Source organism: Eleginops maclovinus, chromosome 1 (assembly GCF_036324505.1).
Source record: "Eleginops maclovinus isolate JMC-PN-2008 ecotype Puerto Natales chromosome 1, JC_Emac_rtc_rv5, whole genome shotgun sequence".
Taxonomy (NCBI): Eukaryota; Metazoa; Chordata; class Actinopteri; order Perciformes; family Eleginopidae; genus Eleginops; species Eleginops maclovinus.
Window position 1 is genome coordinate 7,507,415 of NC_086349.1, and position 14,610 is coordinate 7,522,024.

Genomic DNA, 14,610 nt, shown 5'->3' on the forward strand with positions numbered 1-14,610 from the left:
GTAGGTTCTTAGTTTTGTGTACAATGGTATGAAATAACTACTGAACAAATCTAAATCATTTGCTATGATTCTCCACTGTAAAAACGATTAAGTGCTTTTCAAAGCCTAGTTGAAAATATTATCTGCTGAACATCTGGCATTGAGAATTTGAAATGAGTTAAAACTGATTGAACACATTATATTTATAGGAGTTTCAAATCTCGTAACGTCCCCATTCATATTTATTAGCTTGTGAAGTCTCGCAGGTGCAACTCATAAACACAATCTCCATATTTCCCATGACACTTGAAGACAACAGTATTTATTCATCATTGACAGCTGCAGGAGTGGATGTGATGACGTCTTCGCTCTTGTCTTCCAAATTTACTCACAATCAAATCTGCGTTAAGCTAGACGTAAACACCAAGAGTACAACCGGAATGTAAAGAACTTGCCAAGAAAATAAGAGAAACTGAACTATAAATAAATCAGATATGGAATTGGTCGACGGTAAACTTGATCTTAAAAATGACATTCACTTGTGATAAACAAGTAGGAAAAGTGAGGTTCAGGCATATTGGATTTTTACACACCGTTTTTCATGATTTTCTTAAGCGCATTTTAACTTAAAATGGCAATTTACGTTTCCAAACTGATATGATAGTTATTGTCCTATAAATAATAATCACAAATTCAGACACAAAACCTGAATACATATCCCTTATCTGCAGTTATTAATGAAAATAAATGTACTTCCAAAATCAATTACTTAACACTTACAATATTTGTTCAAAATATATAAATAAAAACTAAGCTTTAGAACATCAAGGTACAGCATTAATTGTGTAATTTTACATCGACAGTTGGAGAAAAACGTGGGGAATGTTAAACATTTTTTGCGCTTGTCAGTAAAGACCTTTATTGTGGAAGTTGTAACCGGAAGTAGTTATTTTTCTTACTGACTTGACACTAACTGTCCTGAGCTGAGCAGGAGGGCGAGGAGTGCTTCACTTTTCTCTAGTCCATGGACACTTCCTTTGTTGTTGTGTCTAGTTATTAGAATAGTGGACACATTTTTGTGCGACATTAAAGTATTTTCTAATGAAAGTATTTTAAAATAAGTTAACTTTAACTATCTGTGGACTATAACGCCTGGACTTTGTGAGACTGCTAACCTCTCCGGTTTGAACGATGCCAGCGAGTATAACGTTACTCGGATTTTATTTGCCTTTTTTTATTTTATCGACAGAAATATGAGGATAGGGCATCCGTTTTGCTTACACTACAAGGGGTAAGTTACGACACATGTAATGTACGCTTCTTCCCATGTGGTGTTATGGAATGAGTATTGATATCTTATCACTGTGGTGACTAGGTTAGTGTCTCTTCAACAGCTAGCTAGCAATGCATGCGTTTACGTAAAGAGTGTTCTGCTTCATTCAGCTATCAAATGTAACTAGTTACCCTGCTTTGTTTTCCCAATACTTGCAGGTTTATTGATATTGTGTAATGCCGGGGGGATATTTCAGTCAAACTAAGTATCAAGCATGATGATTTTGTATAAATAAATCCTGCTGTTCAATCCGGCATGTCTCCAAAAGTTTAAACACTGTTTTTTTTTAAATGTAATCAGAGTTGGAAGAAATACTGACATCTTGTACTTAAGTAAAAGAAGAAGTACCAGAGTGTAGGATTACTGTGTTAAAAGTCCTGCAATAAAACTGTTACTCGAGTTAAAGTACAAAGGTATTATTAGCATCAAAAAAGTAAAAGAACATCTTTTGCAGATCCATTTCAGAATAATAAATATGTACATGTATGTATATTTTTTATCATAATCATAGATGCTTAAGAGTGTTATATTAGCTGGTAAAGGTGCAGCTGACTTTAATTAGTTTGTATGCTGCAGGGTAGCCTGTGAATTTTACTCCAGGTTTATACAAATCTTATTTAAGTGTTGGTTATATTTCATATCATTAAACAAAAGTAATCAAAGGTGTTAAATAAATGTAGTGGAGTAAAAATACAGTATTTACCTCTGAATTGTAGTGGGGTAGAATTACAAAGTAGTAAAAGAATTGAAATACTCAAATAAAGTACAAGTCTTTAAAAGTTGTACAGTACTTGAGTAATGTTACTGAACACCACTTTTCACTCTTCTAAAACTTCTACGACTAAAAAAGTTTAACTGGTGGTGAGGCTGTTAAGAAGTTAGCCACTTTAGTTATTTTAGCTTTTTGTTAAGGCCGAATAGAAAGTAGCTCCTAATAAGTCAGTGAAGTGATAACATTTGTATTGAACTAATGCGTTGCACTAAGAAATAACTTTCAAAATAGCTTCGGTTTTAAAGGGGGGTTTGGAAACATATATGTTTTCCCATAAAAACAACAGTGAAAGTTGTTCCTCCTTCTGCATGTAACCCTTTACTGCAGTGAAGTCATTGATTATCTACATTATGTTATACAGCAATACAAGGAATTGACAAACTTAGATTGCATTCAGGGGTCATTGAACGTTGAGGCAGAGAGAGCAGGTTTCTGCACGTGTTGTCACATTTATGTAAAGCAGTTCAGTTAATGAGTAACTGACTATAACTGAAAGTTGCTGATATTCCACTTCTCCATTTCAGAGAAAATAATAAAGCCTCTTCAGTTGAATAAGTCTATTTTTAATTATTAGTATATGAGTTTATGGAATAATTTGAAGACTTTGTCAGCACTGTGGTATCCACAACAAATGATGGAACGTGTGAAGTTAAAGTGGACTATCACTCTTTTAACTGTACTGTCAAAATGAAAGGGTGTGTTGCCCAAAACAGTGGTGATTGATCAGTCATTTTTATGCACTTAATCTTGGTGTGTCCTTTCTTGCTGGCATTTAGCAAACCCACATTTTCTTTTATTATAGCTCTAACTGTCACTGTTGATGTTGAACCACAGGCGTGCAACACCTCGCCTACAACATGTTGTGTCATGCCGCGCGTCGTCAGGAGGGCGTTTTGTGGTGCTTTTGAAGGAGCAATTAGGTTTGATTTACCTGCCTCTTGATGACGGGGTGCTTCAGCTTTACAGGTCCTGCGTGTGGTTTCTACGTGGATGAGTCAGTGAGTTTCACTAGAGTTACCTTTCTGCAGAGTTGACGGCCTAATAAAACGTCAGTGAAGTTCATTTTGAACCTGCGGATTTGTCATTTAATACCACCTCATGGTTTGCCTCACTGCAATAACAACATTTGCTTTAACCATGGGAAAGGGGAAACTGACACTGCTTGCAAATGTTACTGGACTCGGCAAGTAGCTGTTCTGGATTTACAGTGTTTCAAAGTCAATGTTTGATTACTATCACAGGGTTTGAATGTAGATGATCCAAACATAGCTCAAATCAGTGGTTTTCTACTGGGTGCAAATCTCTCTGCACCATAATTATGGACAGCCTGCTGATCCTTCTTCCTGCAGCTCGGGAAGTGCAACCCATGCCTTCCTGTGCAACGTACCGCACACAGACAAATATCGCAAGTGGGTCAGTTTGGGAGTAGCATTGTCATCGCGGGGTCTGGCAATGATTGAGCAGCATTCCGGTTCATGCATATATTTGATTTAGGTCAAACCAAACAAAGGCGTCACTTGCAAGACTGACTGACCGACTGTCTCTGGTTAGATTTATTCCACCAAGCCCCCCTCTTGTACGTCTCTGCAGGAATGCAGCTCATAGCGTTATTATGATCATGAGCTGTGCAGTGGAATTTTACCATGTCTCCCCTTCTCCGCATTTCTCCCAGCCTCGGTCCTAATGTGCAACGTGTCCAAATGGTTTGGTTCCAGCAATGCAGGAGCTGCTGTGTAAGAGCGTACAGTGCAGCATTGATGTCGGACCAGGCAATATGAGAAGGGGTGGATACAGAACTTTACATCAAGTGTGTGATAGTAGCAGACCATAGATTATGGCTCTGTAACCTAATCTAATCTAATCATAGCTCAAAGGCATAATTTAATCAGAGTCTGTTTTTATCTTGTGTCTGATGAAATGTACACTATTTAAAAAGCTTTTGTTCCACTGCGTAGAAACTGCAGGTGTGGTTAAAGAGTTTTCCATCATTGGCTTAATTGTCAGTTGGCTCATTACCTTGAAAATCAAGTGTTTTCTTGCCTTTCAAGTTCTTTGAAATCAGCAAAAAATGCACATTCCTCCCACTCATCTCAAAGACAGCTTTGCCAGAATACTAAATTGGATTTCCTTCAATCATTGGCATTTTGTATTGTGCCAGCTGTGCGAATAAGGACAGCGTCTACAGAGAAGAGAGAATTCCCCTGAGGCCAGAGAAGCAGGATTGGGGCAGCTCAAGACGCACAACAGCAAAAATCTGCGGTAACCTTGTTCCTGTCACTGTCTTTCCTGATTCTTCCGGGATTTTATTTTTGGACACCGACCTTGACAGGAGCCTGTCCTTCCTGACCCTCTCTGTCCCTTCCTACAAGTAGTAGAAGGCTTCAGATGTATGTTGTCCTCCTGTGTTGCCTCTGTGTCCCTCTGACCCCTTGAGGTGCTGCCTGGACTTGCTTGTAAGTACAGTAATTGATTAGTAATTTGTGCCTTCTCTTCTTTTTAGGTTGTTTACAAAAGGAGCCACGGGGGAAATGACACTATGCTAGCACAGAAAGACTCATAAAGACATAAAGGATCAGTAACAACCATAACCCTTGTGCCGTTCCTGCATTCTGGATTATTTGACCGCAGATTACGTGGTTTTGCCTGTCCGTCTTTGCAAGGAAATCCCTGATGCCTTCACTTGCCCCCTCTCAACATGCTGGCTCTGAAGCTGGAGCAGGGCAGGCGAGGGGGTGGTGAAGTCGACCGCCTGCAAAAAGGGGCCACTGTGGCTCGGCAGTCGGGGAGGCCCCCTACTCAGGAGCAGGGCATCAACATTAAGCAGAAGATCTCCCAGTGGGAAGGTCGCAGCCAGCAGGGCAGCAGCCAGGATGCCGGCGTGAAGGCACATCCTCCGACTGTATCCCGAACTCTGTCTGGAGAGATCCTTGGCAACGGATGTCCCAATGAGGGGTCGAGAGGGGGGCTTAAGGCGAAACCCAACCTTTCCAAATCTATGACTCTGGGATTGGATTTTCGGGAATCCCCAGCACGGGCTGAAAATGTGGTCGGTAGGAGGTCCGAACCTCTACAGAAATGCTCCACAGAATTTTCAACCACAACCCCGGGGAATAAACCACTTGTAAAACAAAAGTTTGTGTCCCCTAAAGTGGAGGCCAACACTACAGATAAACCAACCCTCACTGCCAATGGAGACCGAAAGACGGGTCGCATCTTGGATGTCGACGCAGTTCCTAAACTTCTACCTCTATCGATGGATGACCAAGATGACAACATTCCTGCTGGAAACTTCTACACTTCCCGGGGTTTCTGGCGTAAGCTCGAGGGGGACAGGCTGCTCTGGCAGAAAGGCCGGGACTCTTCAGGTGAAGTTCAGCCTCCTCCCAAACCTCTGCGGACGTTCGAGTATCAGGGAGCCAACGACAACAGCACGGTGCGATATGACAGCAGATCCACTCACAACAACCGCTCCAACGTGAGGAGTAGGAGGGTGGCCCACCCACCTAACTTCCCGCCTCCTCCGTGTCCTGTTGCAAATACTAATGGGCTTTCAAGGCATAAAAAGAACAGGTGAGTCAATGCACTGAAAGCTTTCTTGCAGTGATTTGTTTAATATGAATCATTTTTTTCATGAAGAACGCTCCTGTTGAAAGAATACGTGAATTCACAAATGCACATTAAATATTCTGACCTTTGCTAAAACAGATTTGATGTAATATCAGCAATGTTTTTAGAGCAATTCTGAGGAGGAGTCTTATTGTTGACCGGGGTCTGCGCGTGATGTCACTAGATATCAGGCAGCATTGTTCTCTATTGTCTGGATGTGACCTAGTTCCTCGGGTCCAGGGTCATCATCTACAGGCTTGCACACACCCTTTCACACTCGCTTTCTCTCATTCACTGAAGGCTGAGCAAAACAAGAGATAACTTGTAGCCCATGCTCACGTTTAGCTCAGAACTCATTAGGTGACGTAATGTAGTTCTTTGTAACTGTCCTGCCGTTGTCTGTCATTATCATCAAACACTGTCCAGGAGTCACTGAGAGAAAAGATAATATGCTGACTATCAATTAAATTAACAAATACTTTTTAAGCCTCATGATATAAAGATTATTTATTATATAAAAAATGTGCCCAGTTGTGTATATATATATATATATATATATGTATGTATAAAATTAATGTTTTGTTGGTTTTTGGGGCTTAATCATACTGCTATGGAGAGCAGGGGTCCGATTTACTTTTTATACTCTTTAGAGTTTATGGTTCAGTGTGTTATGTAGGTTTTTGTCCATGTAAATGGTCTGCAAAGGCTAAAATCCCAAAGTTCCTTCCAGAGGAAGTTTCTCTCCCCCCCCCCCCCCCCCCCCCCACTGCCTAAAACACAGCAATTGCAGTCCTTTGTTTAATTTCTTAACATACTGATAACAGAGTCGGCCAGCTAACCAATCAGAGCAGACTGGGCTCTGGTTTCAGACAGAGGGTGAAAAGAACTGCTGCAGCACAGGCAGTATGAGAAACATATAGACCTTTCTGGACATTAAAGCAGGTAAACATGTCACAGTAGAGACACAAAATAGCATAATACGGCCCCTTTAACTATTATGGGAAACTCCACTAAGTGCTCAAAAGGTTTGCCAAATTATTACAAAATGACCCCAAGCTAATTTTACCCTCCCAATCTGGAAACACTGCCCCATTAATGATAATAAAAATGTGGTCATTATACACATTTGTTGGTTTATGTTAATAGCGTGTCTCTCACCTACAGTCCTCCTGCTGTGTTTGCACACAGTTGGCCAACTTCAGCAGGGCTTCTTGTTTACCAACTTCACAGGAGACAGTTAGCTGTCATTCCTTCTTGGGTATTATGAAATTCCTCCATGGGGCTAGGTGTTACATCACACTGAACCGTGAATCATACAACTGTATCTGTTTCAGCAGACATTTGCACATTTTTTACGCTAAACCGAATTCAAGTACATGTGAAATAGAAAGGACTACAAGTACTGAACCTTTAACCAGATCTAGATGATTGTAAAACAGCTCTAATAAATGAAGCTTTATCTTAATTTTTTTAGTATTTAGTGGAGGAATGTTGACCTAACCCTCACCCTAATTCTAACTATTCAGACATTGTGACTTTGTCAAATGTTAACCCACTATCCTCTTTTTCCATGCTTTGCTTTTTAAGCAAGTTTTGTACCACATATATGTACTTAGTCATTTCCTTTCATGGTAATTTATAACATTCTCTCTGTCCTGCTGACATTTGATGTCAGCATGAGGAATTTTGTGGTGTGACGCTGACTAATCCAGACAATAGAGTGAACAATAGTATGGTAGCTATCTTTAGGACCGCAGCCAGGCTACACTTTTTCACTGCGTTCCCTTCCTTTCCCGCCACACAGGAAGTCCTTTGAGTACGAGGATGCGGCGCGTCTGACGGCGAAGAAAGGAACGCTTGGAGGCGAGGATAGACACTCGGGCCTTTACCACGCATACTCTGACGACAACATTTACGAGGATATCGTTTGTAAGTGGATTTCCCATTTGATCATTACACTGACTGTCTGGCTGTCATTTATTTTAAACTGGTTATGTTTAAGATCAGACAAAGACAGCAGGTCACAAAGACAGCTGGTGCCTGTCATAGGTGGAATAAACTGTTCTGACACTTGAACGTTACATTCAGAAGTCATTATATTACCATAACAGAGCCTCTTAAATTGGTGTTCTGTATAGGGAACAGTAAAGGAATCGGGAAAAATCATTGAAGACCATTTGGGATAGAAGATTCTTACTCCAGGTTTCTCGTAGATCTTTTTGTTTCTGGAATAATTTGCTATGTTGAGAGTTTTATAAAAACTAAGACAGCACAACAGCACACAATATAATATATTTGTAATAAATCAGGAGAGGCCACTGTGTCTCCACTGTCAGAAATGAGACACATTATGGTACTGCAGGGAAATGTATTTATCTGTAGAGGTGCAACAACCAGCCCCAATCATTCATTTATTGTTTATAAAGTTTGGTTGTTGATTTTCTGTGATTATTCAATCAGCTACATCAAAACTATTTTGTGAATAAATCATTTCAATGAAGCAAAAATGGCTAAAAGTATCTGGTTGCAGCTTTTCACATTGGATTTTCTTTTCGTTATATCTGATATTAACTTAACAGTCTGCTCTGATTGGTTAGCTGGCTCTGTTGTGATTGGTCAACCGCTTAGCGATGTGTCAGAAATATCATACCTCTCAGCATTTCATGTACAAGTCGTAGCACTAGCCAATAGAAGTGTGAGTGTAACATAGTGATGTAAGGAGTCCAATGGAGGCATTGCATGCATGGGGGGAGTTTGTGGGAGAGAAACCACTTTGGAGGAACCCTACAGGAAGGGAAAACCCAAAATAAGATTAATAGGGCTTTTTTTTAGGACAAAATGACGAAACAGGAAAAATGATTGACTAACTAATTGATCATGTAAATAACTGTTAGTATATTCAATATATTCATTGACGCTTCCATGGAAATATGAGGATTCTATTTTGTATTTGCTCGTATACTAAGCTTTGTTGAAAGCCAGTATTATGCATGGTGAAACTTGCCAATGACTTAACATACAGACAGCCTGTCTAACCTTTCCATCACTCTGTCATCCCCCAGGTGACGTTACCAGAGACAACCCCTATGAGGATGTCAAGCTCACGCCCATGTGTCTCCCAATTGCAAGGCCACACGGCCCAAAGGTATTGAAAGACATCAGTTCATAATGGGTGTATCAAATGAACCTAACCTGAAACTCTAGAGGAGGAAGTATTGTAGTTTAATACCTTGTAATTATGATGACTCAGCACCTTTTGTCTTCCAGCTGCCTCCTAAACCCCAAACGTTGCAAGGCTACGCTAGCAGGGTGGACAGAAAGAGGTTTCAAACGACAACAGCATCCAAAGCGTCTACACTTGCGGATACTCCCAAACCAGCTACACCCCGGCGCGCAAGCACTCAAAAGATACAGAGGACGCCTCAGGTACCCGGAATATATCATTGGTCTTTGTGTTTTGATACATGGTTGACTGCAGGATAGAAAATAAAATGTTTGTTTTTAATCATGGGGGAATTTTGGATAATTGTACCTGTTTTTATTGTGTTTTATGGGTGAAATACCTTTAACTCGGGTATATTTTCCCTTCCCTTAGTAATCCTGACACATGTTCACTGAGATGTTTTGTCTATTTATAGTATAGACAAACACAGTGGGATGTATGTTCCTCTGTCTATAATACATCATGTGTCATTGTTGGAAAGCACAGAGGGGGTGTGACTTGTTTAGCAGGAAGTAGAGCACACTGGAAGAAATAGATAGTGTTAGAGCAACATATACTGAAGGAACTGTAGGGGTGATTTGGTTCGGGGAGAGTGAGTGTGGCGAGCAGACAGGGTCTCGGTCAGAAGACCCAAAGGGCAAGGATGCAATGAGGCAAGGAGAAGGCAGGGTTTAATGCAAGAACCAGTATTTATTTTCCCTTTTGGTCTTGATTATTTTGTGTGCTGCATGAGAAAACAAAGAAACAATACAACTACAATTAAATAACGAAGTGGTCAATCAAACAGAGAAACCAACAATCATGTGCAAATACACAATTCAGAACTAAACAGCAAAGGCAACGAACAAGCAACAATCATGTGTGAATACGCAATCCACAACTAAACAGCAAAGTAACAAACAAGCAACAAACAATTCCCACATGGCTCCTAGCACATGTCTGAGAACAAAGGGATCAGCAAAACTACCACAAAGGCATACAAATGAAACAATAAACAATGAATTGACCCCTCACGTTAACTTGAAGACGCACACTTCAGGATATGTGGAGGAAACTCAGGACACAGGGTTAAATTGGTGTGCTGGCAGGGAGTGCAAAAGGATGAACTAAAGGGTGAGCAGGCTATTTATAGTCTCCGCCCCTTAGCTGGCAGGTGGAGTGGGATTCAGTTTGGCAGATTCACCATATTAGAAAGATAACTGAAAAAAAGGACGAAAATCCAGGGAGTCTTTTCATAGCCGCCCCGGAATTGGGATCAATTCCTCCTGAAAGAAAGACTCACTCTTCTTCCAACTCTGGAAGCACCATCAGACGACACACTGGTCTGGTGTAGGTTTGACGGCCGACCTGGACGTCAACGGACCGAACACGTCCGTCTCTACCGGCCATGACAGCTGTTACTCGACCTGTTGGCCAAGAGGCCCGCGGCAGTTGGGGGTCAAGGATCAGAACAGTCTTCCCTACTTCCAGATTCTGGACTTCCCTCAGCCACTTTCCTCTGGGTTGTAGGTTAGGCAAGTAGTCACGAATGAACCGTGTCCAGAAATGGTCCGCCAACATCTGGCTATGACGCCACTTCCTTCGCCCAAGGAGCTTGCTGTTGGCAAAGATGGCTTGTGGCAGGGAGGCGTCCCGCCGCCCCATCAGCAGCAAGTTGGGAGTGACCGGATCAGGATCACTGGCAGAAGATGAAAGATAGCCTAAAGGCTTTGAATTCATAATGCCTTCTACCTCAACCAGGACAGTGTGAAGGACAGCTTCAGAAGTGGTCTGATTCCCGAGGATCACTCGTAGGGCGTTCTTGACTGATCTGATTTCGCGCTCCCAGACTCCTCCAAAGTGTGGAGAACATGGCGGATTGAAGTTGAAGGAAATCTGCTGATTGGCCAAGTGTTCCTGAAGCTTGGGTTCCATGGCCTGGAAACATTGATTCAACTCCCTGTCCCCAGCACGGAAGTTTGTTCCCCTGTCCGCCCAGATCTCAAAGGGCTTGCCACGACGGGAGATGAAACGACGGAGTGCTAGGAGAAAGGCATCGACATCCATGCTTCCAAGCAAATCCAGATGTAAGCAACGAGTGGTTAAGCATTTAAAGATAATTCCCCATCGCTTCTCTGTTCTACGGCCATGGTGAATGATAAAGGGTCCAAAACAGTCTACACCAGTGGACCAGAATGGTGGTTTGAAGAGACGCAGCCTTGCCGGGGGCAGATCAGCCATCTTGGGCACTTCAGGAGAGGATTTCCACCTCTGACACTCTCTGCAACTGTGCTGATGTTTACGGATGGCTGGTCTTCCTCCCAGGATCCAATACTTGCGTCTCAACTCTCCAAAGACCCTCTCTGGCCCCGGATGCAGCAGGGACTCGTCATAGTGCTTAATGATGAGCTGCGTAGTGGGATGCTTTGGGTCCAGAATGATTGGGTGGATGATGTCTGGGTCTAGGTCCTGGGACCTGCGTAGTCTTCCTCCTACCCGCATCAGCCCAACATCTGGATCAAGCTCAGGAGAGAGTTGAAGTAGACTACTTTGCCTAGAGAGAGGCTTTCCTTTACGGAGAGCGCTGAGTTCTTCAGGGAAGCATGACTCCTGGGCTTGTTGTAGAATGAAGGTTTCCGCTGCTGCACCTTCGGTCACTTTGTCGGATTGAGTCAATGTTTGGTCAGTAGCGGTGATGAGGTCACTCCAGCTTTGATGCTTAGAGGCATTCGGCAATACACGGGGGGCAGCAGAAACATTCAGGCACGTAGCAGCCTTCCTCAGTTCTGTGCTGTCTGTGAGGGATGAGGTGTGGGAAACACCTGGAGCAACAGGCCAGCAAGTCTCAGGGTGCTGAAGGAAGGCAGGTCCGTCCGTCCAGCAGCTAGGTTGTGCCAGGTCACGCAGTGTCTTGCCTCGGGTCAGGTCATCAGCTGGGTTGTTTGGACTGTCCACATACCTCCAGTCATCTGAGTCTGTGAGTTCTTGGATCTCTGCGATTCGAGTGCCAACAAAGACCTTGTAGTGGCACGACTCTGACTTCAACCAGGTCAGCACTGTGGTGGAGTCACTCCAAAGGATGGTTCGGGCCAATGACAAGGTAAGTTCAGACTTCAAGGTAGTGGCCAACTGCGCCCCTACCAAGGCCGCGCTCAGTTCAAGTCGAGGCATTGACAACTGTCTCTTTGGTGACACCCTGGAGCGGGCCATGACGAATGCCACATGAACATGATCTTGGCTGTCATGGACACGTAAGTAGACCACAGTGCCATAGGCCCTTTCTGAGGCATCACAGAAAACATGCAGCTCTCTGTGTACACCTGACTGGTCAGCACAAGAGGGCACATAGCAGCGAGGCAGTCTGATGCTTGAGAGGTCAGCCAGTTCCTGTTCCCACTTCAGCCATCGGTCAACCAGTTCAGATGGAATGATGGGGTCATCCCAGCCTCGTTTGGTCTTCCACAAGTCCTGAACCAGCACTTTGGCCCTGGTGGTATAAGGTAAGATATACCCTAAGGGGTCGTATTGACTGGCCAGAGTGCGATAGATTAGGCGGAGTGTGGGAATCTTGATGGGTGTCACACGGTGTTTGTATCCCAGGCTATCAGGAAGGCAGCTCCAGCGCAAACCTAAGGTGGATTCCTGGGGGTCAATGCCAGCTTGAGAGAGCCACAAGTCCGTGCTAGCAGATCTTGCCTCTGGAGGGAGATGTTCGACAACGCGGGAGTCATTACTCGCCCATTGGCGAATTTCGAATCCCCCGCGAGACAGTGTGGAACGAAGTTTGTCCAGAAGTGCTTTGGCTGTGGCCGAAGAAGGGAAGCTTTGCAGGCAGTTGTCGACATAGAATGCCCTCAACACTGAGTTCATCACTCCCTCATCACTCTCTGGGTGCTCTTTGGCTTGACGCTGCAGGGCATAAATGGCGCAACAAGGACTACAAGTTGTACCGAAAGGTAACACCTGCCACTCATAGGTCTTTGGGTAGGTATCTTGAGCCATAGCTCGCCAGAGGAATCTTAGCAGTGGCCTGTCAGCAGGGAGTAGATGAACTTGGTGGAACATAGATTTTATGTCACCACTGATGGCCACGCTGTGCTCACGGAAACGGAGGAGCACGCCAAGAAGAGAGGGACCCAGAGTTGGACCAGGAAGAAGGCTGCGATTCAGATTCAGGCCATGAAGCTGGAAAGAGCAGTTGAACACCAGCCGGTGTTTTCCACTCGCTTGTCTGATGATGTGATGTGGAACATACCAAGATTCTGAACCTGGCTGATCATCTTTGGGATCCACCTCCTTCACATACTCCATCTCGACCAGTTTCAGGATCTCCTGGTTGCAGATCTCAATGAGCTCAGGGTCCTTCTTCAACCTGCGTTCAGTTCCTCGCAGCCATGGCAACAAGTTATGGGTTGAAGAGGTTAGCCGTGGACTGTTCGGTGCTCTGAGCAATGGGGTAGCATATCGAGACACTCCACCTGCTTCTTTCACTGCAGTTTTCGTCTCGAGCAGCTCCAGGCAATAAGGATCCTGCTTAGAGCGGGTTACTTCCTTCTCCTTACGGTGTGGAAAGGAATCGAGTCTCCACAGTCTCTCCACATTCTCCATCAACTCAGCAGTAGCTGGGCAGGATACAGTGTTGCAGAGTGTGAACAAGGCTTGTACATCAGAAGTCTGAAGTCGAGGTAAGGCATTGGCTGGGCCCTGAACAGCCCAACCCAAGGCAGTATGGACGGCGATGGGTCCCCCATAAGGTCCCATGTGGACAGGCTCTTTGGGCACCAACAAGTGGGAATGATCTGAGCCTATCAGGATCAGCGGCCGGGCTTGGACAAAGTCCGGTAAGGGTAGGCCTCGTAAGTGGGAATACTCCCTCTGCAGGTCAGAGGCAGGACAGGAATGCTCAGCCAAGTTGAGGACAGGAGCAGTAAAGGCATTGGCTATAAGGAATTTGATTTTCTTCTGGCTCACTGGGGAGATTGAACAGGAGATTGTCTCACCACTTATGGGAATCACCTCATGACGCACAGTTCTGAGATTCAGGACCTCTTCTGGTCCTTTTAGTTGCAGCTGGGACACTGCAGAGGTTAGGATGATCGTTCTTTCTGAACCATCGTCAAGTATGGCATATGTCTTCAGCCTCTGCCGGCCATTGATCAAGAAAATTGGGACTACCTTCAACATCACACGGGGAGATCTGTTTGGCTGATCCATGTACAGAGTGTCTGCAGAACAAGGTGCACGGACGAGCAGATTGAGGGTGTTTCCCGTTGCTGATTTCTCTGAGCCATGGGGGCCTTTAGATGTTGACGGTTGAGGTATGATGTTATGCAGGATGGTGAGATGCAACTCTTTGCAGACATTGCAAGGCTTTTTGAGGGTGCAATTATCTGGCTTATGACAGCGGGCACATCTGTAGCAACGATCATTCCTCTCTATCCAGGTTCTCAGTTGTGACGGGCTAAATTCTTTAACTTTCGGGCAAGTTCCCAGGAAGTGTTCCTTGTTGTTACAGTATGGACAAAAAGGTTGGAACTTGGGTTTCCCATGGATGGTCATCCCCCTTCCATGGCTTGGTTGAACATCAGGCTGGCTCTCCACAGTGGCGGTGTTGCTCAGGTACATCGTGGTCGGCGTCGCCCTTCTCCCCAGGTTCTTCTGGACTGGCTCTCGTCTCTCCACTGACGCAGGTCCCGAGACTTGTTGGGCAATACTCTT

The 14,610-nt window shown here is 44.1% G+C and overlaps 1 protein-coding gene across 2 annotated transcripts in view; it reads left to right on the forward strand.

Annotated features, from left to right (window-relative positions):
* Window positions 1-56: 56 nt before the first annotated feature.
* Window positions 57-14,610, forward strand: part of dennd2c (DENN/MADD domain containing 2C) — a 29,389-nt gene continuing 14,835 nt past the window's right edge. For both annotated transcript variants that reach the window (XM_063895473.1, XM_063895481.1), the window contains exons 1-5: window positions 57-1,270; window positions 4,585-5,654; window positions 7,495-7,619; window positions 8,753-8,835; window positions 8,958-9,116. In XM_063895473.1, coding sequence (XP_063751543.1) covers window positions 4,780-5,654; window positions 7,495-7,619; window positions 8,753-8,835; window positions 8,958-9,116 — 1,242 coding nt within the window. In that variant the 5' untranslated portion in view covers window positions 57-1,270; window positions 4,585-4,779. The remainder of the gene's footprint in view (window positions 1,271-4,584; window positions 5,655-7,494; window positions 7,620-8,752; window positions 8,836-8,957; window positions 9,117-14,610) is intronic.